The sequence below is a fragment of the Phaenicophaeus curvirostris genome, chromosome 5 (assembly GCF_032191515.1).
Source record: "Phaenicophaeus curvirostris isolate KB17595 chromosome 5, BPBGC_Pcur_1.0, whole genome shotgun sequence".
In the NCBI taxonomy this organism is placed as follows: domain Eukaryota; kingdom Metazoa; phylum Chordata; class Aves; order Cuculiformes; family Cuculidae; genus Phaenicophaeus; species Phaenicophaeus curvirostris.
In genome coordinates this window covers 57,966,822-57,991,189 of record NC_091396.1, presented here as the reverse complement: position 1 = coordinate 57,991,189, position 24,368 = coordinate 57,966,822, and the positions used below count along the sequence as shown (strand labels likewise).

The 24,368-nt window shown below is 51.5% G+C and overlaps 1 protein-coding gene across 2 annotated transcripts; it reads right to left on the bottom strand.

Moving 5' to 3' along the window:
• Nucleotides 1-1,024: 1,024 nt before the first annotated feature.
• Nucleotides 1,025-23,466, bottom strand: AMN (amnion associated transmembrane protein). 2 transcript variants are annotated; one of them, XM_069858856.1, is made up of 12 exons: nucleotides 23,202-23,466; nucleotides 20,222-20,340; nucleotides 20,067-20,111; nucleotides 11,316-11,403; nucleotides 9,572-9,807; nucleotides 7,897-8,034; nucleotides 7,699-7,807; nucleotides 6,580-6,662; nucleotides 5,426-5,612; nucleotides 4,251-4,425; nucleotides 1,487-1,601; nucleotides 1,025-1,220 (listed from the first exon to the last, which is right to left on the bottom strand). In XM_069858856.1, the coding sequence occupies exons 1-12, from the start codon at nucleotides 23,242-23,244 to the stop codon at nucleotides 1,110-1,112; spliced, it is 1,449 nt and encodes a 482-aa protein (XP_069714957.1). In that variant the 5' UTR covers nucleotides 23,245-23,466; the 3' UTR covers nucleotides 1,025-1,109. The 2 variants fall into 2 exon arrangements, with proteins under 2 accessions (XP_069714957.1, XP_069714958.1); XM_069858857.1 differs by having other exon boundaries at nucleotides 1,027-1,220; nucleotides 1,487-1,589; nucleotides 23,202-23,464.
• Between the last annotated feature and the right edge of the window lie 902 nt (nucleotides 23,467-24,368).

Below are 24,368 nucleotides of genomic sequence, written 5' to 3'. Positions count from 1 at the left end.
GCCACGTGCCGCCCATCACCCTTTGTCAGGACTCTGATGCACCTAATGATGAATTCCCAGGCCTTTGAGAAGGGATTATGTCTTCCAGAGACTAGAACAAAACATAATAAACTTAAAATAGCTGCTTCTTTATGGAATATGCCAACAAGCCCTACTGAAAACCCAGCAGAGTGTAAATTTGCATAAATTTGCATAGATCTCCATAATTTCAGACTCACCCATCAGACCTGCTCCTGTAATGAAGCTCTGCCTGACATTGCAGGCAGCTGAGGGTATTTGACACACATTGGGCTGCATATGCTGCCGATAACGAGGCTCCTCGATGCTGATGCCCCAACCCTTGTTAGGGATGAGCCAGAGCGACTGATCCCAGTCATCAGGTTCCTGCCTGCATCCCTCCCTGGGGAGCCCCAGCACTGGCATCAAACCTCTTTCCCCTTGTACCGTCAGAAGAAGCGCTCTGTCACTGCAGGGAATAACACGATAAATCGCCAGGTAGGTCCAAGGGGGTCTTAGAACTGTCAGCCTGGGCACAGCAGAAAGCCCAGGCAGCTCAGCAGAGGGGACGTGGAGGGAAATGTTTGCTCAGGACTGCACCTCATGGGATAGGAGCAAGGTCCCAAGAAATCTCCTGGCACCAACTGCATGGCTGCAAGGCACAATAATCTCATTTTCAACCCAGCTAACGGGTCCAAGCCACAGTTTGAAATGTGTTTGAGTACTGAATTTCCATCGTGCATCCAGGGATCTGTCCTTCAGCCTTCTGTGTGCTCTGGGCATATCCAGCGCAGTGTTGGCTAAAGCGTGGGGTACGGAGTTAGATCCCATCTTCCCCAGGTATCAAGCAAGGCCCATATCTCAATGTTGAACTAAGAAGGACTTACACCTACAAAATAGAGTTTGAAAACCAGAAGCAACACCAGGGACACCATGCCTGTGTAGCTGAGCCCTCACAGCAAAGATTTACTGTGATTTCCTTCACCATGCAGACACTTTTATTCAGGTGGGATCTGCTGGCTTGTGGTTTAGACCCCAACATGAGCAACATGAGGGGCTGCAAGGGCTGGAAAGGCAGGGGTGCTGGCTGCCCCTGGCATGAGGCCATGCTGTCATGCCTCTGTCTCACTTGCATCATACGCAGGGTTGATGTAGAAGACCTGGTGGTCTTTGAGAGCAGTCTCCTGCGTCATCTTCTCTCCAGGGTCAGCGCTTGGTGGCTCCTGCAGCAGCAAGGAAGAAAATAGCAACCGGCGAGGAAGGGAAGAAAAACCCTTGGCAAAACTCACCCAGCACTGAGCCCCTGCAGCAGCCAAGGAGCTGGTGACTCACAGGAGGATGGGACAATCTCACAAACCCTCATATCCTGGGGAAAGAGGAGCCCTGCCAGGTGCATTGCATCTCCAAAAGGATTCAAGAAGGTCCTGGCTGGGGCCCTGCCACCTCCTATCCACATCCCCAAGCACCCCCATGTCCCCAGGCAACTCACCATGTAGAACATGGGGTTGTTGAAGCCTTTGTCGCTGGCTTGTTCAGAGGGTGTGGGGTCCTCAATTCTGTTCCAGGTCCGGGTGACACGGAGGGTGGGCAGCCTGGGGAGAGACCTGGGCAGTATTCACCCACATCCCACCCATCCCAGCAGCTCCTCTGCATCTTCAACAGGTGGATGAGGAAATATGGGGGCAAAGTTTCAGGCTGTCTCTGAAATGGGATGTTTGTGCCCTTTCCTAGGAAAAAGCTGCCCTGTCTAGCAGAAACCATCAAGCCTGGAGTGCTGGGACCTGCATCCTGGAGGGAAGAGTTCATCAGAAGCGGACAACCCTAGAACAGGCTTCACTTTGGATCATTGCTCTCTCCCCTGTGGCCTAAAATGAATTGCCACAGAGCTGACACCTGTTCCCACTGCAGCCTCAAGAAGGACTAATTACTTTTATCATGTTATCATTTTATCATCTTAATTACCATGAACACTTCTATTATTTTCTTCATTACTCCTATCCTAAGGGTCCCAGACACCAAGCAGCATCCCCTGCACCAGGTACCTGGCGCGAGCGGGCTCAGTTGCAGCTCCACGCACATCACCACAGGTCACGAGAGCCCACTAACATTTAACCACTGTGATCATCTTGGCAGAGGCTCCACAGAGGCAATTGGAGGAGTGGAGTTATCTGCATGGATTTGCATACTGTGTTCAGTTCTGGGCCCCTCACCGCAGGAAGGATGTTGAGGCTCTGGAACGAGTCCAGAGAAGAGCAATGAAGCTGGTAAAGGGCCTGGAGAACAGGCCTTATGAGGAGCGGCTGAGAAAGCCGGTGTTGTTTAGCCTGGAGAAGAGGAGGCTGAGGAGAGACTTTCTACAACTACCTGAAAGGAGGTTGTGGATAGGAGGGAGCTGGCCTCTACTCCCAAGTGACAGGGGACAGGACAAGAGGGAATGGCCTCAAACTCTGCCAGGGGAGGTTCAGGCTTGACATCAGGAAAAAATAATTCACAGAAAGGGTCTTTGGGCACTGGCACAGGCTGCCCAGGGAGGTGGTTGAGTCCCCTTCCCTGGAGGTGTTTAAGGCACAGGTGGATGAGGTGCTAAGGGGCATGGTTTAGTGATTGATAGGAATGGTTGCAGTCGATGATCCGGTGGGTCTTTTCCAACCTAGTGATTCTATGATTCTATGGAGGCCATGCTGCTCCCTGTTCACTGGAAACAAGCTGAATTCACTGTTTTTTCTGGTGATCAGGATGGCTCTGCTGCACGGAGGAGCACCTGCCTAATTTGCAGCATCCCTGTTGGTGTTGGATGCCTCCATGATGCTCAACAACACTGCTCAAAAAGGCACCTGCCGTGCAGCCACGCAGGGGTGTGCAGCAGGAGCGGGTCAGACAGGGACGTGGCCTGGGCTCAGGTTCAGTTCCACCTCCTGTCGATAGGCAAATTTCCCTCCCACTGCTGACAGAGCCAGTTTCAAAGGCCTGTCTGGCATCCAAAGAAGTGTCAGTGGAAGATACATCATCAAGTAGCAATTATGGGACTGGGAGTTTTATTTAGAAATTAAATGAAGGCGCAGGTTTATTGCTAGGAAATGTCATGTCAGCACACGCCGAGAGCAGGGCAGGCATCTCTGGCCACAGCCACTGCTGCACAGCAAGGAAGCCCCAGCAGAGGAACCAGGAGGGAAGAAGCAAGCTGACTTGTGAGCCTGTGACATGGCCAGCCTGAGCACTGGGGTGTTAAGCATTCCTGGGACGACATCAGTGCACTTTGCATGCACAAATTTAAGCAGTTCCTGCTCCCTGTTATAAAACATGTAGGGACCACCCCGTTTGCCCACAGTCAAGTAAGTGAGCAGCTCTCTAGACAGCCCCACGCACAAAGACACCACCAATAAACCCTGCAAAACCCTACACACGAAGGTGTGTGCACGAGCAAGAGGCAGAGCTGGATCCCCCAAGCACCTGCTGTGGGCACTTGCCACAATGCTGGAGCCCTGGGAACAGAAAAGGTGATGGAGAAGGGGCATTTCTGACCAGCTCCCAGCTGCGGTGTGATCAGGTGCTGTGAACCCCACTCTATCTCCCCTGTGACCTGCACACCAGGCATTGTGAGCAACTATTGCACCAAAAGCTGCATCTGGTTTTGGATGCTGTCACTCCCTTTCATGGCTACAAAGCAGCAGGGCAAGTATTTTGAATTAATTTGATGAATTTCTCTTTAGCAGCTGGCAGTTTCAGTCCTCCATCCTCTAGCATGGCTGCCAACTAATGGTTACAAGGAATAGGAGATGTTCCTGGGCATGATGACCAGGTCGTGCAGAGCTCCAACTGAGGTTCTTGGTGCTGCAGCTCAGTTGGAGCTCTGCAGTTTTAAACTAAAAGATGGTAGATTTAGATATAAGGAAGAAATTCTTTAGTATGAGGGTTATGAGACACTGGAACATGTTGGCCAGAGAAGCTGTGGCTGTCCTGTTGTTGGGGGTATTCAAGGTCAGGCTGGATGAGTCTTTGAGCTTGGAGCAACCTGGTCTAGTGGAAGATGGCCCTACCCTCAGCAATGGGTGTGGAATGGATGGTCTTCAGAGGTCCCTTCCAAACCCATCTGTGATTCTATGAACTAATAATGTCGGGTATACTCCATGGGAGATCTGGGCAGCCCTGCGTGCCTCTGTGCCACCAGGCTGGCTGGAAGGACGGCCTCAGGATGATAGCTACCCCCAGGCAGAACTATGGTACCATGCTGCCCGCAGAAACCTCGTGCCTACCTTAGCTTTCCCCTTCTGTAGAGAAAGAAGATCCCTCCAAGCAACAGGAAAATGAAGAGTAGCCCCATGACTATCCCTGCTGCGGTCCTGCTCGCTGCACGGCTGCCCAGTTGCCCGTTAGAAGCGCTGCCAGTGGCCACCTCCATTTTGCCACTTGAAATGCCGAGTGCTTCACCTGGGAAAGGGCAGGAAGAAACAGGGGTGAGGACAGGATGAGGCAACACACCCACACACCACTCCAACTCACCCCGGGGCAGAAGGAGCCCGCAGTTGTGTCTGGCACTGCCTGCTTGGTTGATCACCTTTCCCTGGGGATGGGATGCAGAGCTGGATGGACTCAAATGGAACAAGCTCATACAGGTGTGCTACCCACACAACAACCACCAGGTCCTTCGGCTGTGACCTGTACGCTCATCAGCATCTGCCAGCTTATGTGGTTGCTTTCACATGTAGGATTCTGGATGGAAATCAGCTCTGCAGAGAGAGACCTGGAGGTCCTGATGGGTACCAAGTGGACCATGGCCAGACATGGGCTGCACGAGGAGGAGGGTTACCAGCAGGTGAAGGGAGGTGGTTTTCCCCCTCTACTCTGCCCTGTTGAAACACAGCTGGGGTGCCGAGCCAGGCTTTTCTCAGCAGTGCCTGGTGATGGGGCAAGAGGCAATGGGCACAAATTGAAATATACCCAATTCCACTTCAGCACAAAGGAAAAATGTTTTACTGCAAAGCTGGTCAAATGCGATTGCCCAGAGATGTTGTGGAGTTTCCATCCTTGAAGAGACTCAAAACCCAGCTGGACACAGCCCTGGGTAACCTTCTTTTGGGGGAGGAGGTTAGGGGAAACTGTCTCCAGAGGTCCCTGCCAATCCTGATAATGCTGATCCTGCAGTCTGTCCACAGCACTGTCCTAATATGATTAAAACGGGGAAAAAAATGGGTAAACAAAGTTCCCTACTGAAATCATTTAGAAGTGCTGAGTGTGCATGTTCAGAACTACAAGACTGACAAGGACGAGGACCCTAGGAGTGTTCAACTTAGGGATCTTCAACCAAGCTGCTCCTTGATTCCTGTGAGAGCAGGGATGTGTGTCCTACATGGGAGGACAAGAAGCTCCAGACAGCAGTGGGTTTAGGGACACGCATGGGTGAACCTGCCAAGGAGGATGGTGGCTTTACCATGCTGTTCGATGTCCTCCATGATGTCTGCAGCAAGCTGCTCCGCCGTGGTGCCGGTCTGCGCACCCACCTCATCATCAATCAGAACGATTTGGATAAAGGGAGTGGAGCTTTGAGGTATGAATTCCAGGAAGGTCTCTGCTTTGTGCACCTTGGATATGGCCATCTGCATGCCAGCATACTTGGGCTTTTCAAAACACAAGTTGACATGTAAAGCCCATGAGAGGGGTAGGCAGAGATTAGTCACCTCTGTAGACATCCATGATGGATGTACCAGCAGGGCCTACCTATAAATCCTCATGTGAGGCCTGTCACAGGGCTGCCATCTCTATTACTGAAGTGCCATTGGGTTTCCCAAATGAGCAGTTTCTATCTCCCCTCCCTTCCAAGCTGGGACCAGCACCTAGCACAGAGCGTTCCCCAGAGGAGGCGAGCATGCCAAGAAAGCAATTTCATGTAGCACACTCATTAAACACAGTATTAAGACATGTGCAGCTGTAAGGAGGGCAGGCAGCAGGCTTCCAGCTTGGGATCAATAGAGCAATACTCTCGTATTGATCCTCCTGGTGTAACTTGGAGCACGCCTCCCGCCCCCAGCCACGAAGTGGGATGTCACACTATGTCTGGCAAGCAGCAATGTGGAATGATGCCTTGTAGAGCACGCACATGAGTTCTGATCTATGCCCGTTACCCACCCAGTGCTTACCTACCAGGAAATAAAAAGCGGCCCAGCATTGGGAATGACCTCCCAGAGCCCATGGGATGTGCTGCAGCAGGTCTGCATGGTCCCAGCCTCACAGGCTGATTCCCATGTTATCTGGGCCTGACTTCCCGGCTGACCTACAATGTTTTCCAGACCAGGGTTTCCAGCAAGCTCCCCTGCATCCTTCCCCATCTGCATGCTGGCAGCTGTTCCTGCCCCACACTGAGAGGGGCTGTGTGGCTGTCATGGGGAACCAGTCCCCCTGGCAAGGCAAGCTGGTGCATCCAAGAGGGAGGTGAGCTCTGCAGGGTGTCAGGGAGCAAGACGGAACCCCCTGCACCCCTAGAATGACATGCTCCCCAAGAGAACCCCACCAGCACCCAGTCACCAGCAGGCACGGCCAGTGGCTTGAAGTTTTGTTAGACCCTACTGATCCAGTGGGCTGACATACCTGGCTCAGGAAAGCTTGGACCAGTCTGTCCCGATACTTCTGCAGGTCAAAATCAGGAGTGAAATCCAGGCTAATAGTGACTCCTGCAGTCCAAAACCAGACAGACACGACATTGTCACTCACCCTGGGCAGAGAGCTGCCACAGCAGCACAGCTCCAGCTGCCACAAATGGCACTGGGGACCCTCTGGTGTCTCCCTGCAACAGGGCTCTGGAGAGGCACCACCACAGCCATGCCCATGCAACGCTGCCCTAAGAAACCTATCGCTTCCTTGCTAGTCCTTTTCTCACCTGGGTTTGGTGAAAGGCTTTTCATTTCCACCATATTCCAGAAAAAGGCTTCCTCTGGAATTCTTTCTCCTGCATTAACCCCCTGGGAAGCTTTGCTTGCGGCTGGGATGTGAGGCTGCAAGACTACAATTCATCAACACTACCCTGGCTTTGGAGGGAAGGTGGAGAAAAAGGGACATCTGCACTCCCTGTACTGCATTTATTGGGACAAGTATTTTTCTGGGGAAAAATGCGAGTAAGTATTTGTTGAAATATTAAATTATCCTAAAGGCTTTAAGGACCACATTGCAGAAACATATGGTGCAGTGTTAATGAATTTGATATGACATATTTATTACCTAGGTACAATTATGCATGAAGAATCCCCTTTAACGACCTTCCAGGTAGATTAATGGAGAAGTGCCCATTGCAGAGGGAATGCTGTCAATCTGCATGTTTTTATTTTAAATGAAATTAAACAAATCTGCTCTTGGAAAGCTGACATTACAGTGAGAAAGGTGCATTTCCTCTGAGCATTTTCCACTGCATAAACTCAACAGAGCCCTATTAGCTTGACGAGCTGTGACATCCTGATAGGATAAACCAGAGGCAGGGACAAAGGGCTGCAACTCAGAACAGGCTCCCAAAAACCGGATTGATGCTTCAGAAACATGCCGTGGGAGGGTTGTGTGCGGGATATGGATGGTACCTGTGGATGGGGGCCCTCCTGGAGCAGAACTTCAGCCCACGAGCACCCAGACCAGCAGCATCCCCGACACCTAGATTTCCCCTGAGGAGCCAGGGGCAGCTAGTGTAGCGGTGAGGAGGAATAAGGCCGTGCTCCCACTCACCACAGATCCCGCAGCAGTGGCCGTGGGGCTTCAAAGGGCTCTGGCAGGGCTGCACTGGGCACTGTCTCCCTGACCCCCCAAGCAGGGCTGCACAGATGCGGTCGCCATCCTAAAGGAGAGCTGGGCAGTGTCAGTCCCTCGCCTCCCTTGCCCCACAAATTGCAATGCACCCCCCTAAATCACAACAGGAGGACTCACCAGGGTGTTCCCGCAGACACAGCCGGACTTATCAGGACAGCCAGTGCCCGTCAACTGGATAGAGCCATTGCCATGAAACTGCAGCGGGGCCGAGGAGCCGCGCAGGTACTCAGCCCAGGCCTCAGGGCTGCTGAGCTCCTGAATGGGGAAGAGCAGGAAAGCTGATCAGTATCCCTAGCCAGGCCCCAGTTCTGTCCCTAGGCACCTGGCTGTGCTGCCAGAACGCCCGGTGCCATGTCTGATGGCCGCAGGTGGTGCTTTTCCATGGGGCCAACAGAAAAATCCCTTCAGATTTAAATTTTAGAAAAGGACCACAAGGAAAACATGCAATGGCTGGCCTTTTTTTTCCTTCCTGTTCTCTCTCTTTCAACTGGAACAGAGAATTAAATTCATCAGCTTTTAAGTATGAGAGGAAGGAGCTGGATCTGAGGTGTTTTCCTTCAGTCTGGGAAGCATTTCAGTGGGCTCGGCATTACGGAAGGCTGAGCTGGACTGACCAGCCTTGTCCTACCAAGCTGCTAAGTCCCTCACCCACTGTCTTCCATAGGAGCCTTCTCCATGCCTTGGCACAGTAGGAAGATCTCTCAGGCCCCAGGATGAACGTACCCCACACAGAGAAAGGAGTGGGCTAGCTAAAAAGGGTCAAAGTAGCTTATAAGGTCAGGTTTTATGAAATTCACTATAATCACAGAAATAAAAAGCATCTTCTCCTTCCATGTCATCACTCAGCAGCCGCCCCTACCCTGGGGCATGGCCAGCTGCCATCCTGGGGAAGGTGGATTTGCTGGGGATGATGTGGCATGGGGTGGTCCCTGGGCATTAATGGTACCAGCATCACTCTGAGCACTGAGGGTGATCCCACCTCTGTGTCTCCAGGGCTAAGTGTGCCCCAGCTGAGCTCCACTGGGGTCCTACCTTGTCCAGATTTGCCTACATTTGCCTGGACAACAACTGAGGTTATTATTCAAAAACCGATTACCTAATGACTGGCCCCAAAACGGCAGATCCCAGGTGATCCAGCAGCAGAAATAATAACTAACTTGTGAAATGGCTGCTGACACGGATTCTCCCGCTCCTGGAAGGAGTGTTTACTGCTACAGCACCTGCGATCTTTCACTCCTCCGATCAGCAAGGGACGGGGCTCATCGTGTACCTTATTTCTAGGGTGAAGCACAGAAGGCTGCCAGCATCTCTAGAATTATCCCTCCAATCAATTAAAACACAGTCCTAAAGCAAAGCTGGGAGATGATCACAGGGCCACAGGCCATGCTAAGGTCAGGAGCAGGAGGGAGGTGTCCCCAGAGCGTCCCTGGGCAGTTTGGTTGTGGACACGTGCCTGGAAAGGGGGCAGCCTCTGCGTGTTGGAAAAGATGCCATTTGCCAGAGGTATGAGCCAAGCACACTGGCCTTTTTTTTTTTTTTTTTTTTACTTTAATATGAATAGTGAGACAGCCTGTGCTTCCACACTGCAGGGAGGGAGGTGATAACAAACCAGTAGAGGAAAAAAATTGTCGAGACCAGCAGCAGCAGCAGCCCATGAAGATGCAACACTGAGACTGCCCCATCTCCTCCAGCAGCACCACTCCTCCAACCCCAGTTGGTCCTTCCCCTCCTCACCTACTTTAAGGCCACAGCAAGGAGATGGCGAGCCGGTTCCTCATCATACCCACATTACCTGGCCCATGAGAGAGATGCTGCGGAGATGAATCACTTGCTGTGATGAGTCGACGTTTACCCGGAAGGAGGTTTCAGGCTGAAAGATAACATCGTCGTAGTGGCACGGGACACGTTCCTCATCCACGGAAAAGATGCGCCCGGTTGGCTCGAGCTCCCCACCAGGGGACACAGACTGCCAGAGCGTGGGGTCAAACCACGCATGGTGCTCAGCGTCGGCGAACCTCACTATCACACCTGCCAAAGCAACAGGAAAGGTCAAGAGCAACCTAGACCCAAATCCACAGCCTCAGAGCCTGGTAAAACCAGGCACCACTTGACCCGAAGTGGAGGAGCTCAACCCATGGGCAGCGAGTGAAGGGCCAGCTACAGCACCTTCCTCCTGGGTGGCTGCTGCAGGCACCCCCTGGAGGCTCAGCAAAATTTTCCAGTGCTCAGGGCTGGGGTCTCAGCAACTCAGCCCAGACTTCTCTTCTAGCTGTTGACCTCTAACCACAGATCCCACAGGACATTTTTCCCCCATTTCTTCAAAGCTCACCCTTACGGTTAGGGAAGAAAACAGCCACAGAGCCCAAAGACCGAGTAACACCTACAGCAGGAGAAAATGGGTGTGATAATTCACGTCCAGGTTTTCTAGCAGTCTGGCAAGCCTGCAGAAACATGACTAGCCCCGTTCCCTGCCATGGGTAACCCTAAAAAACCAGCACATCATTTAACAATTAATTATTTAACCGTTAACCCTTTCCCCTCTGGTCACAATTAGTATCATCACACAGTGCTCTGCTTCCTTCTCGCCCTTCCCCAACAGCTGAACCTTTACCGATTCAGCTGTCACACAGGCATTTATTGACTGAATTATTTGCATTGATTTTAAAATAATGCTTTATAAAACCCATTTGTGAAAGCTGCCCCTGCTAATTTCAGGGGAGCAGCACACGGTCAAAAGGAAAAGCCCAGTGTAAGGCAGAGGCAGCTGCCAGAGCTTCCCTGATGGGAGACAAACAGCCCCGAAGCACTAAAAATTATAGGGATAAAGGATTTTGGAGTGGCTCCAGACAGCCTGATGCTGCAGTCCCTCCTCTGGGCAGACCCGTTTGGGCTTTTTCCTGTCTTTATTTGCCAGTCAGAGCACAGGCACAGGCACATTGCTTGGACTCTTCCTTTCCCATGGCCAACCTAAAAAAGTTACTTGTTGGTGAAAGCATTAGGTAGCTCTTAAATACCCCAAATACATCTGCCTAGCAAACAGCTTTCAGACTAGTAACAGGCACGATCTGTCTCAGTCACAGCAAACTTGGATGGAAGGCTAAGAGGGGAGGGAAGGAAGCGCTCACAACCACATGCCTGTGTGCATTGAGCCAAAGGCCAGCTCGCTGCAATGGCTGTGGTTTAGCTCACCGGTGCGTAATTCCCAACCAGTTTTCTTTAGAAATACTATGGCAAAGAAAATGAGGGCTTTGATGTGGCTACATGCTTAATAGGCCGGGTAAAATACAAACAATATTTGCCATTCTGCCACAACATCAAAGGCTTCCTTGCTATAATTACTTTTTTAGAAGACAGGTGATGTAGCAGGAAAGTAAGATCTGATGTGGGGGAGGCCATCAAAGAAAAGGTAGGTATTAAAAGAGGAGTGATTCAGTTTGCTCTGAGGTGGGACAGCAAAGACCTTTGTAGAAGCGGTTGAGCTGAATTTGCATGATTAATCAGGGGCTAATGGGGTGACTGGTTTGAGCACAAATTACCTGAGTCACAGCCTGGATCCCAGCTGCCATCAAAAGCTGCGAATCCTGCACCAGATGCCAGCACAAGTTCTCCATTCAGGGGCAAGTACTAGACAAAGAGATTCAAAATATTACTGTGAGGTCCCACTGCCAGCCACCCAGGCTTGTAATCAAGTAACTGCTAATTATTAGGCTGCTTATTACAGTTGCTGTCTCCGAGGCACTTTACAGTCATCAGGAGTTACCCTTACTGGGCTCCACATTAATTGGAAAGTATCAGCTCCCATTTTTACAGATGGGGATGCTGCAATGGGGACAGTTTAACATTATCTTCCATTGACACAGAAAAGCATGAAGCATTCAGTGAAGCAAGAACAAGGAACAAGCAGGATGGGCCCTTCTGGCAGCTCCTTCCTTCTCTCACACACACAGTCCCAGCAGCTCAGGAATGGCTTTACACACTGTTACGCCATGAAAAAGACAATCTTACTCTACAAGTGTCCAGAGGTCCCCTTGTTTAATGGGTTCCCACCTCTGTGAGCCGTGCTTGCCCCATAAGAAATAGCTCAGGGACCCAAGAAGTCCTTGGTGTGGCATCAGCTAGTCAATTTGTGCTCAGTGCACATTAAGGAGAGCATTCAAGTGGCATCTGGCACACCTTGCCATTGCTAGACTCTCTTCTTTTTGGATAGGACGTCAACCAGTAGGTAATCAGGGTCACCACACTTGGGTAGCTTCAGCCTCATCAGGCCGCTGTTCCAGGGCATGAGGACAAATCTTAACCAGCACAGCTCTACCACGGGGGCCCTTTCAGCAAGGAGCTGTGGCTGTCACCAGCCAGCACTGCCGACTCCAGGACAGGCCTTGGCAAACAACTGAGACAGGCAACTCATTCACAGCACATGCATTATTCAGTCCTGCCTGTCTTATATTCCGTTTAGAAATTGCCATAGAGAAAGTAGGACTTCCAGTATTTTCACATGTCAAGGTGTGAGCGATGTTCAAGGCTCCATTCTCCTCTAACTCAATCTATACAGGGTTTTAGCACCAGTCCCCAGACAGCAGCTGGAAGCCCTCCAGGACTATGATGTGCCAATGCACCGGGTCTTGTGCTCAAGCAGAAGCACGTTAGATGGGATTTTAAGGTTTCATCTACTTAATTGGTCTTTAAGTATGCATGTGGTTTAGAAAAAGCAAGACTTAGGAACGACTGCTGTGGGTGGCTGTGATAGCTCCCCATCCTTGGGGCAGTCTTGCCTGAGGATGCTTTGTTCCACACACCATCCCTCCTCTGTGGGGAGGGATGGACATGGCAAACAGTTCCTCACACCTAGGCAGCTGTTTAGAACTTCAATGCCTTTGTGGTGTGGTGCTTTGAAGGCCATAGCCCAGGTCCCCTTCTTGGTTTAGGAACCGTGACAAGCGAGGGTAGAGAGCAGAGGGCAGCTGCAATGAAGCTGGGCCCTGCCGTGCTCCTGTGCATCACCCACTTCAGACGCAGAAATATCGTACGCTGAGCTGGAGGAGATGATGAGGTGAATAGCTGGTGTCGGGGCAACATCTGTCCCAAGGGAATGGAGTTTCACCACTGGCCAGGAAGAAGCCTTTGCCTATGGACACTGCTCCCTGAGACCACAGCATGTTCCATGCCTAACTGGAAACCACGCCATCATGTTCTGTGAATTTCTATTACTCTCGAGAAAAGTCCATTTTCCAATACTGAAGCACTGAAAGGTCTGCCAGGATAAGAATGGCAACATGCTCTTTAGCTGCAGATACAAAAGCCAAGTCTAGTGACTTGGTCTGCCCTGATCTGGGCAAGGTCTGTGCTGCCAGTTTCTTTCAAAAGGCGCTTCACTTCCGAGCGCCCTGGATTATTTTCCTGTGAGCCCACACAGGAAGGGATGGTGCAACACTTTTCGGGGCATTCCTGCCAATAGCAAAGGCAGGTATTGCCAGTGCTGCCAGTCACATCATTGTCCCAGACTCACTGGGCCACCTCAGGTGGAGTCCCTCACCCTTCATCTTGCCCAGTTTGTGGGTGGCCACCCTGCAGCCAGCTCTGCAGGAGAGGCCTGGGCAGGGAGGGTGGCCAGCTGGCTGCTGAGGGCCAGCTGAGCTCCTCAAGATGGGATGCAGCTGATCGTCCCACCAATGCAGGGTACCAGCTCTTCAGAGCAGTCACCTGTGGGAACCCAAGCCCAGAGCTGCAGGGAGCTTTGGGTGGAGGAAGACCAGACATCAGCTGGTGATGGGGATGGGTGACCCAGCAAGGCCATGACTGACCGGCCTCCGTTCCCTTTCCCATGGAGTGCATGAATGTTGTGGCTGGATTTATTGCTCTCTACAACTACCTAAAAGGAAGTTGTGGAGAGGAGGGAGCTGGCCTCTTCTCCCAGGTGACAGGGGACAGGACAAGAGGGAATAGCCTCAAGCTCCGCCAGGGGAGGTTCAGGCTGAACATCAGGAAAAAAATTTTCACAGAAAGGGTCATTGGGCACTGGAACAGGCTGCCCAGGGTGGTGGTTGAGTCACCTTCCCTGGAGGTGTTCAAGGGACGGGTGGACAAGGTGCTGAGGGGCATGGTTTAGTGTTTGATAGGAATGGTTGGACTCGATGATCTGGTGGGTCTTTTCCAACCTGGTGATTCTGTGAAACTGAGATCCACTGGACAACAGAACTACTTCTGAAACGCTTCCCAGTGGCCCGCATCTTGGGGCGGGCTGGTTGTGCATGGGCAGCATGTCTGCCTTGGTATTTATGTTGATAGGAATAGTTAAACTCGATGATCCAGTGGGTCTTTTCCAACCTAGTGATCCTGTGATATAAATAAGTAAATTATATAAAAATAAATATTATTTGTAAATAAGTCACCTTTTTTTTCCTAACATAAGTTAAGCATCTCAGCATCTCAGATCACTGCAGAGGACAAACAGAGACTCTGGTTGGGCAACAGCTTTCTGCACTTAGGAGTTTAGTATAGAGATTACATATAGGCTGGGCTGCTTTCCAAGTACATTTTGAACTGAGCAATGACACGTACCAAAGGACTAGAGCCAAAAAGCTGGCAGTTTCCTCCGCTTTCCCTTGCTCCTGCCAACCTGTACTCCAGGGCCATTAATGCAGCTATCTTAGCGTCCCATCAGTCATTGTTCATCCCTGATACTGGTAAATGACTTATCTCCTTGGTCATCATTATCAAGTGTAATGACAACCGAAACACAGTCATCGTTTTTCTCATCAAAGTCAGCAAAAAAAAGAGGAAAGACCCCATGCAGCTCTCAGCCCACACTCACCACATTCACAACCCCAGTGTTCCACCACTGACAAGAAATCCCGCTGCCCCAGTTTGTTAGTGAAAATGAAACTAACCTCCAAAATGCCAAAGGAAAAATAGCAAAGGCCTCAGAGGAGGTTTTTGATGTGGGTGGCTTTGAACCGGCTTCCAGCACATCGTGGCTCTCTTCGATTCATAAGCACGAGGCTGAGATGACTGACAGCAGTGTGATTTGCATGTCACCATCATAAGTGCAGGAAAAAATGTGGCACCTCTGTTTGAATGCAGGTGAGTGAGGCTCATGATTGCAGACAGCTCTTCTTCCAGCCTTGTTTTAATTCAAGGCATCAGTGCATTTGAATTCCTTGCTTGGGTGAGATGGTGCCATCATCCCCACCATGTAATGCCGAGAGAGCCCAGGCGTGCTGTGCTCTGCAGCGTCGTACCCATGGGTGCACCGGGGAGCATCTCAGTAGCCATCAGGTCTGCACTTGGCTCCTGGGTGCATCCTCTCCCCCAGCACTCAGCCCAGGAGCAGCTCCTGGGCTCTCACTGCTGTCACCTCATTGAGAAACATCACGAGGGTAGGATGGGAGGGACTATCTCTTCACCACAGGGGGCTGTAAACCATCACAGGTGCTCAGGGAAAAAGATTTCTCTACCACCTGTCCCAGCCCTGTTTTGCTGGGTTAGTGACAGCACGCAGGCAGCAGCAGGCAGGCAGGCAGCCCCCTTTAGGGGGGGCCCATTGGGTTTTCCCAATGCTGGTTGGGGCTCTGAGGACAGCCAGGCATGCAGGTGATTCGGTGGGACCTGCTGGCTGAAGACCCCAAAGGCACCGGGGCAGATTCATCCACAGGTGAATCCCTTTGATAGCTCTGGAGCCAGGGGCTTGTTCTCCCAAAGGCTCTCTTGGATTTGTTAGTGGGGGTTCATTCACTCACCCGCATCCTCAGGCCAGCATCCCTTCCCCCAGCCACACATGCCATCACGCACCTCAGCCCACTGACAGATCCAACCTGCTCTTGCGTGGCTCCCGCTACCAGGAAGTCTATTCCAGATTCCCCAACAAAGGGGCCAGCAAGGCAGGGTGACCTGCAGCCACCCTGACACCTCTGGATGATCCGAGGAGGGCAACCTGCTTCTGGACTGGGACCTTGTTGCCCATTAACTCCTTGCCCAGGCACACGTCCCCATAAAGAGCGGGGCTTTAGCACGCCTAGGAAACCAGGCAAGAAACGCAGGTTTTATCCCTATGAAATCCATGCTCAGGCAGGCTGGTGCAGTGCAGAGCACAGCACAGAATCTGGTGCTCCTCTCCACGGGACCAGTTGGTGGCAGGCAGTGATGCTCACTAGCCAGCCTTCCTCTGCTCCCAGCCACAACTCGCCCCTCTGCTTTCACCCCCTGGAGAAGGCAGGGGCACAGGTAACAGAGCAGTGTGCCAGCGAGACTTCGTAATTTCAGAATCATCCCCTGCAAGCTAAAGAGGTGTTTGGCAGCTCTCCCCTGGCCGCATCCCTGCCTCACCCTCCTGCAAGGCAGGGTCCTTTGGCAGCAGTGCAGCAGCACTCTCATTAATGCAGGAGCTGATTCCCCTGCTGCGCCTGCTTGTCACGTTTCATGTTGCGTTTCAGGGCATGAGCTCCCCACATCATCTGCCCGAGCTGGCCTTGCAACCATGTCCCCTGGTAGGGGGGTGGCCCAGCACAGCACATTCCCAAAACATCATGCAGACCCCGATAAAAACCATTGGATGATAAAAAAAAAGCAATGGGTCTAAAAAAGGCCATTAGTTTGACTGCAGTACCCTGACACACACCTCCAGACGCAGATCAAAACAGTTCAGAAATTGTGTATACTGGGGGAAGATGGGGTCATCAGAAGACCCTTGGGGAGTGCACTAGGGTAAATCACCCCAAAGACACTTGAGATCTGGATGCAGAAGGCACACAGAGGCTTAACACCATTTGTGAAATCTACTTCAGGTTAGTTCAGCTCATTTTCCTGAACTTCCCTCACCAGACAAGACCAGGGAGAGATGGAAAGCGGCTCCGGGTTTGGGCAGGGGAGCCGTCCCCAGCAGCAGCCAGTGCACTGAGTGGCCACCCAGTCAGACCTGTCCCTGTATCCGCTTGTGCCCGGGATGCCGGCAAGCTGCTCCACTCATCACATGCTTTAATAACTCCTCCTGGTTGAAAACAGCCTGCAAGGAGCAAATAAATTCAGGGAGGCAACTGCAAAAGGCTGTTTCACTGCACTCCTTTCCTAGGGCAAACCTTCAGCAGGAATGCTGCTGGAGAAAAGCCTGCAGGATTTGGGCTTGTAATTATGTGCTGGCACACACACGCATACATGCACTCCTGTGAAATTTTTACCTTCATCTCAGGAGAAGCAAAAATAATTCCCCTTCTGGGTATTTTGTTGCCCTGCTGTTTGGGAAGTGGGGAAGAGGGAGCTCCAGTGCCTGGGACGAGCACAAACCGTGGCAATTCATTAGAGCCAGCGCCCCTGGAGAGCAATTGGCATTTTGAGATCAATCTCTGCCAGGAACCAAGCAGGAGCATCCTGCAGCAAAGCCGAGGACATTCTGCTCTCTCAATTAGGCGGCTAAATTTAAGGCTGGGCAAGACGTCCCTGGTTAGATCCCCAAGCCCCGCATGCTCCTGACCCTTACCCAGCCTTAGTGGCCCCTCATCAGGCAGGTAGGGAGAAGGTGCAGGCAGCTGCAGCCACCTTGGCAGGGCTCGGTGATGGGCAGAGCTAGAAAGGTGACATCGGTTCTGCTGAACAACCCTAGTCAGTGCCCTGACCCCACACCACGGGGGTTGAGAGAGGCTGCGTTGCCCACGTGAATAAACCCGACTCCTGCAGCTCCAAAAATAGCAAGTGGCATCATCCACCCCTGGCTCGTGCTGCAGCGTCGGCTGGCTCGGGCACATACCACACCAGGACTGGTGCTACCGGGGCAAATGCCAGGATCACAGCCACAGCTGTGCCCTGATCTGTCTCCCTTTGGAAAGGAAGCCATAGCCAGAGGGTCCAAACCCATCAGAAGAACCCTTGTGCCACAGTGGAGAGACAAGTAGAGCCAAAGCCTGCCTTAACCTGAAATACCCATGTCACACACCACTGACACAAGCACCTCCATGGTTTTTGCAGATTTACCCTTAGGCACCTCTGAAAGCTGACTAAATATTGATCTGCATATTTAGGCAGCTACATACCACAGAAAATCCAGCCTAATCACAATGCTTGTACTTCAAAATCACTTAGACTTAAGTTGGATTGGATTTAGTGTCTGGCTGAATCAGGGACCCGCTCAAAAATTCAGACCAAACAATCCCTGAGCTGGGTGAGAACTGGGTTTCTTCCAAGCGGGAAGGTGGGTTCAACATACTCCAGCTGCCCCAGTCTCCTCCCAAGAGCTCCTGGCACCCAGCTGGTGCCTGCATGGGACGGATGGGAAGCTGGAGGACTCAGCATCCAGAAGTGTTTCCTCTAATAGAGATGTCTAGGGGGAGGGCTTGTGGTGGCACATGAGAACCCACCGGCACCCCATGTCTTTCTCTGTTCAGCTGGGGAGGCAGGACAGTAGGTGTCATGCTGCCCCTCCATGCGCAGGGCACTGTCACCGAGCATCCCGCCTGCACCCGCTGCAGCAGGCACCCTCCTCACGGCAGTCAATGAGAGCTCAGCCCCCTCCCTGGCCATGAATTTCTTCCTGCTCTACTATAGCAAGCAACACTCTCCTCTTTTTATGGCCAAAGGCTGTATAGCATTTCCATGGCAACTCTAAAGCTTAATATATTCCTGGTGATTTAAGTGATTAATGCCCTGGTGCGGTGCGACTGGCAGGCAAACAGGTGCGGCCCAGCCTCACTGCAAAAAAACCTCACAAGCAATTCATTTCCTAACCGCACACTTGCCAAATTTCACACCGTCCCCACAAGTGGCAGACCTGCTCAGGTGCTGGGTTTCATTCCTTTTTCATCCCTAATCTTGGCAGTTCCCTTATCACCTGGTGACAACAGAGCACAGCAGCTCACAGGAGGGAGGCAGCTGAGCTAAAATTAAAAAGAAATATTAAGCACTACACTAGGAAACTTGCTGGGATAGCTGATCATGAATTGTTGGGGCAGGGATGCTCAGAAGGAAAGCACGAGTTCAGGCTACAGCCTGGGAAGAGCTCGGTTGCTTACAGGCTGTGCAATTCAGTGCAGCAGCGAGGCAAGACTCTTGTCTGGAGAGGAACAGGCTTCTCTGCTCAGCTCTTTCAGCTTGGTTGTGAAAGGCTAATGCCATAATGAATAACTCTGCTTTGCAATTATGCACTTCGCAGGCCTCTGATGGAAGTGCTTTAGAAATATTATACATTCATCTGTAAGTAAAATAAAATCTACTGGAGTGATATTTTGCTCTTTCCTTCTTCTTGGTAAATTCCACATCGTTTATTACATTATATGTGTGTGTATTTCCCCAGTACATTCCTTCCTTCTCAAATTCATATTTAAAATGCCATATAAATAAAGTAACTCCTCCAAATATTTGTAGAGGGATTAAATGTGGCGCATGGTATTATTAAAGCATCAAAACTATTAGTGGTGTAGACAACCTGAACAAATTACATCACATAAATTTCAAGGGCTTGTTCAGATTTAATGGCCAATAAAAAAGCAAAATTGTCCTAAAATCACGAGAGAAAACTTGCCCACAAGCTCATCCTGTCCAGGGGAAGAGCTTTTGTAAATGGGATCCCCCCCTGTTTGTGCTGCCCTGGCACTGGGATGGGGCTTGCTGGTGACCTGACCCCTCCAAACAGTGGGGATCAATACCCCACACTTCCGTGGCTGCCTGTCAGTTTGCTCCAAGAAAGACTCCTCTTTTGAGGGGAAACCAGGTTGCTCAGAAATCCCTCTGACGTGAAGCCCTCTCCCAGTCTTATCTTACTCAACCCGTGTTTCAGCAAGGTGTTGTGCCTATCCTGCCATGGCCAGGCTGATATTGCTGCAGAAAAATATAAAAACAAATGGCACTTGAAAGGAAATTTCTCAAGCAACATTTTGGTATTTCCCAGAATGGTTTGTTTTCATTTCAGGATATTTTGATGTCAGCTTCACTTAGCCTCTGCCCAGGGCTGACGTCTGCTCTGTGTCAACAATGCCGCGGGCTGGTGCTCCTCAACAAACTACTGCCAAGGTTCTCAGTCCCATGGAGGGGTTTTATTCTTCCTTTGGGGAGGAAAAATTAATTCCTTCTAACTGATAGTGGGTTTTGGGGTGCTCTCCTCTGAATCCCCCGATAAAAAGAAAAAACATAATCCCAAAAATATGCTTTTTGGCTCCACAGTGCCCTGGGCTGCTGTAACTCCCATTCTCTGCCCCAGACAAGGCATCCTGGGAGCAAAGGGATGGGGGACTTGCCACCCAGCTGGCAGCACCCCAGCACCAGCCCTGACCTCACCCACCCCCCGACACGAGCGCACACCCCCTTACCATGTCCTTCAGCGCATGGGGAGACCTCACAAAGACTGAGATGATCTGCAAGAAAAACAAAAATAAAAGCACATTTTTCCCCAGCAGATAAAAGGGCTTTTCCAACGCCCAGTGGTGTTTTGCAAAAAATTAAATAAAAATAAAATGTCCAATACCTTGTTCTTCTCAAAATGAACTGCATCTCTGGCACAGGGGACTCTGCCTTCATCCCAGTTGGATGCGGTTTCAAAATTGGTGTTGGGGATCCACTGCTTGTACACGGCATTGGCAGCAGCTGGAAAGATCAGGGAAATCAGTGTAGCCCAGTCCACAAGAGTCACTGAGAGACTTCTCTGGGACGCACTATGGCCTCTTGGGGCTAGATTTGGGGATTTTCCACCCAAGAGCAGCCCTTGCGTGTTCCCAGTTGAACAGTCACGGCCTCCTCTGCACAGGGGATTTTTATTTGGCCGAGTGAGGGTTTTTACCCAGCTATGTAGGAAGAGGAGTAAGGGACAAACACTTTGCAGGCAGAGAGAAGGCAGGAAAGGCTGGCAGGCAAATGGCAAGAATAACACACACCTGGCACCTAAGCATTCATTGCAGTGGGTTTTGCTACCACTCAGACTAATCAAATGTACAGAGACTCCTTGCCCTTGGTGTTTCCAGCAGGTACAGAGACGGCACACAGAGACAGCAGGACCACAAGGACAAGGTGAGACAGTAAAGGGTATTTGCTATGGGACATGTAGTACAAAATACAGGCTGGTTTCATATGTTTGGAGCCGGAGAGGGAGGGTTCAACAGCACCCTGCAGCCTGAGGCACCAGCATGTTGGGAAATAGAGGTCTTCCCCATGGGACTTGCTGGGATAGTGGCAGTTCTGCCCACGTGTCCCCATAAGGATGAGACCATTGGTCCGTGACAGGCTGTGGCAGAGGTGAGTTTTCACTCTGACTCACTCCGTTTGCACGAGCGTGACGGAGGCATATGCCTCCCAGCCTGACATTGCCCAGGCTCGGCTGGGAGATATGTGTTCAGATGAAGATGTGAAGATGAAGCTCCAGCTTGAATTCAACGGCTTCAGACAAACGAGTTATAAGACACAAAAGAAAAAACAACCAAACAAAACAACAAAACAACCTCAGAAAGAAACTAAAAACCTTTGCTGTTAATATGGATCATATTTTCTTTAGGGGAAAACCCCACAAAGCTACAAAATACCTAGACAGTGCTGGAAGGGAATGGGCAGCAGAGTGGGTCTTGGGTGCTGGAGAGACTGTCGGGAGGAAGAAGGGTCTGAATCATAGAATCACTAGGTTGAAAAAGACCCACTGGATCATCAAGTCCAATCATTCCTATGAATCACTAAACAATGCCCCTCAGAACCTCATCCACCCATCCTTTAAACACCTCCAGGGATGGTGACTCAACCACCTCCCTGGGCAGCCTCTGCCAGTGCCCAATGACCCTTTCTGTGAAAATTTTTTTCCTAATGTTCAGCCTGAACCTCCCCTGGTGGAGCTTGAGGCCACTCCCTCTCGCCCTGTCCCCTGGGAGAAGAGGCCAGCTCACTCCTCTCTACAACCTCCTTTCAGGTAGTTGTAGAGAGCAATGAGGTCTCCCCTCAGCCTCCTCTTCTCCAGGCTAAACAACCCCAGCTCTCCCAGCCGTTCCTCATAAGACTTCTTCTCCAGCCCCTTCACCAGCTTCATTGCTCTTCTCTGGACTCGCTCCAGAGCCTCAACATCCTTCTTGTGGTGAGGGGCCCAGAATTGAGCACAGGATTCGAGGCTCATGTTCAGTCGCTGTCAACCAACACCCCCAGGTCCCTCTCTTCCAGGCAGCTTTCTAGACAGACTTCTCCTAGTCTGTAGCACTGCACAGGGTTGTTGTGCCCCAAGTGCAGGACCCGGCACTTGGCCTTGTTAAACCTCATGCCATTGGTCTCAGCCCAGCGGTCCAGCCTGTTCAGATTCCTTTGCAGAGCCTCCCTGCAAATGACTCCAGGTGATGGAGGGAAGGGCACTGGAGAAAGCCTGGGCTCAGCTAGTCCCTACGATGGGGAGGGATGTTGCCACTTGTACTAAACAGGCTCTGCAGAGGCTTTACCAGCACACACTGATTACCTCAGAGCATAGTTTGCGCTGTCTGACTCTTCCAGGTTATTTGCTGAGACAATTTGCTGTATACAGCCTCTCGGAGCGAAGAGTAAACAATGTATTTTCAACCACAATGAAAGTCCTAATGTAGGAACAGGGGCTGGAGGCTGGGTAGGAGGTGCAGTGGGGTGCGGCCACTGCTTTCTGCTGTGGAGGAGCCCTTGGGCAGAGCAAATACCCCCCTGCTCCTTACACACTTTAAAATCCACTGAGAGCGAAAGAGACTATAACAGCTATAAGAACAGGGCCCAAGCAGCTCCGTGCAGTGTTGTGGTCACACAAATCTTGCTGGCTTGGAGTTAAAAAGAGCTTAAGAAAGGAAAACACCCTCAGACGATAATTGCAAATTGTTCTGTCCCTGCTGCATTTGACTTGCATCCCTCCCAGCCCAGAAACCCAGGGAACAGAGAGGTTAAAGGTCCAGCAGAGAGGCTCAGCTGGCCCCATTGCACATACACCTCACATTCCTGGAGCTGCAAGGTGTTGTATCTAGCGAGCTCATGGCACCCCATATGGCAGAGGCGGCTCGGCGAGCCAACCAGGCTGCATCAGCAGCATCTCCTCCAGCCAGGGGCTCCAGGGCAGCAGAGGTTTATATCCTGTTACAAAGCTTTTTTCCCCACACAGCTACGCTGATGCATTCCTGTACCCTGCACAGCCCTGGAATTATCAGCATGCTATTTAATCAGCCTTGTCTCCAGGGAAGCGCAGTCCTTGAACATCAAAGCGACATACATATTCAACAGAGAGCATGTCCTGCAGTGCAGAGCTGCCGGCCTCAAATAAGAGCAGAAAAACTCGAGCTGCGGAGGTGCAGCAGGCAAGATACAGTAATCCCAGCCTCATTCCCCTGCCTTCTCTCTGTCCAGATGGAAATCTCTTTTCCCATTTGCTTTAGAGACACGCATTAGAGACGACAGCCTTGCTCTGAAACAGCAAAAGCACACCTGAAATGGGGAGTCATCAAGCCGTTCACCATAGTGGGTGTACTCACCAAGGAGCTGCAGGACGCTGAGGAGGAAGAACAGGCGCTTCATTTTGCAGCAGGCTTCCCGTCCTCGCTTCCACAGCTCCTGCCCAGCTGGACCTTGGACCTTCCCCGGGGGCACGTGATGAACTCAGCCTCAAGGAGCCTGTAGGGAGAAAGGAGTAAACCAGAACCAGAGGCAGATTTCCCCCAGCACAAACCAGAGCCTTGCTCTGTCCCAGAAGCTACTTTGCTTTGAGCTCTTTTCCTGAGCTCCCCACATCCTTGACATGATGGGGAGCCTGGGAGAGCCACTGGGGAAGGAGGTGGGGAGGTCCGAGTGGTGGTCCCCACAGCTCTGCTCACCAGGCCTTGCCATCCACACCTCTTCCACCCGCTTGGGTCCCACTAAAGGGTGGAAAGCGTGGATGCGCTGTGTGCGTATCCCACAACACTCTCCCCTGCAGAATGCCAGCTACCTTGTAATTACTAACAATGTTCTCAATGTATTTTCAATTAGCTCGCTTGGAAGAGAGCAGCTCCCAGCAACAACTTGTAATTGTACTTTGGCCACCAGCTGATTTGCTCATTACCCGGCGCACGCCCCGGCAGCGCCGGCTCAGCCCCACGCTGCGTTTGTTGGGGCTGCCGGGGGCCAAAGGGGACAGCTGGTGGCGGCATCAGTGCACATGGGGGCAGAGCGAGGAGAAGGAGAAAGGAATCCACCATCCCCGTTCTCTGCCCCAGCACGGAACAAGCTGCGTGAAGTTCTGGGCCAAGGTTTTCACAAGGGTGTGTTAGGAACAGAAAAGGACAGTGGAGCAGCAAGAGCCTAGGAAGGGAACATTGTGGGGATGCTGGCAGTGGTCCATACCCTGGGAAGAGCTGGGGAGCTCAGCACCCATCCAGCAGGAACCTTTCGCCTGATACTGGTACAAGCAAGGCAAGGGCAGAGGCTTTGTGGATGTGTGAGTTTACGGGAGCCCAGCAGGAGACTGGAGAACTGCTTGGAGAAGACATTAGTAGTGGAGGAGGTCACAAACCACAAGCAGCTCTGACCCGTCAGGATTTGGGAGCGCAGGAAGGGGAACAGGCACCCCTATCCCACGCTTTTTGCTCCCACTGCTTTGCAGCTTCCAACCTGGCAGTCCCAGCGGGGTAAGTGGGGATGAAGCACCCATCCCTCATCAGAAA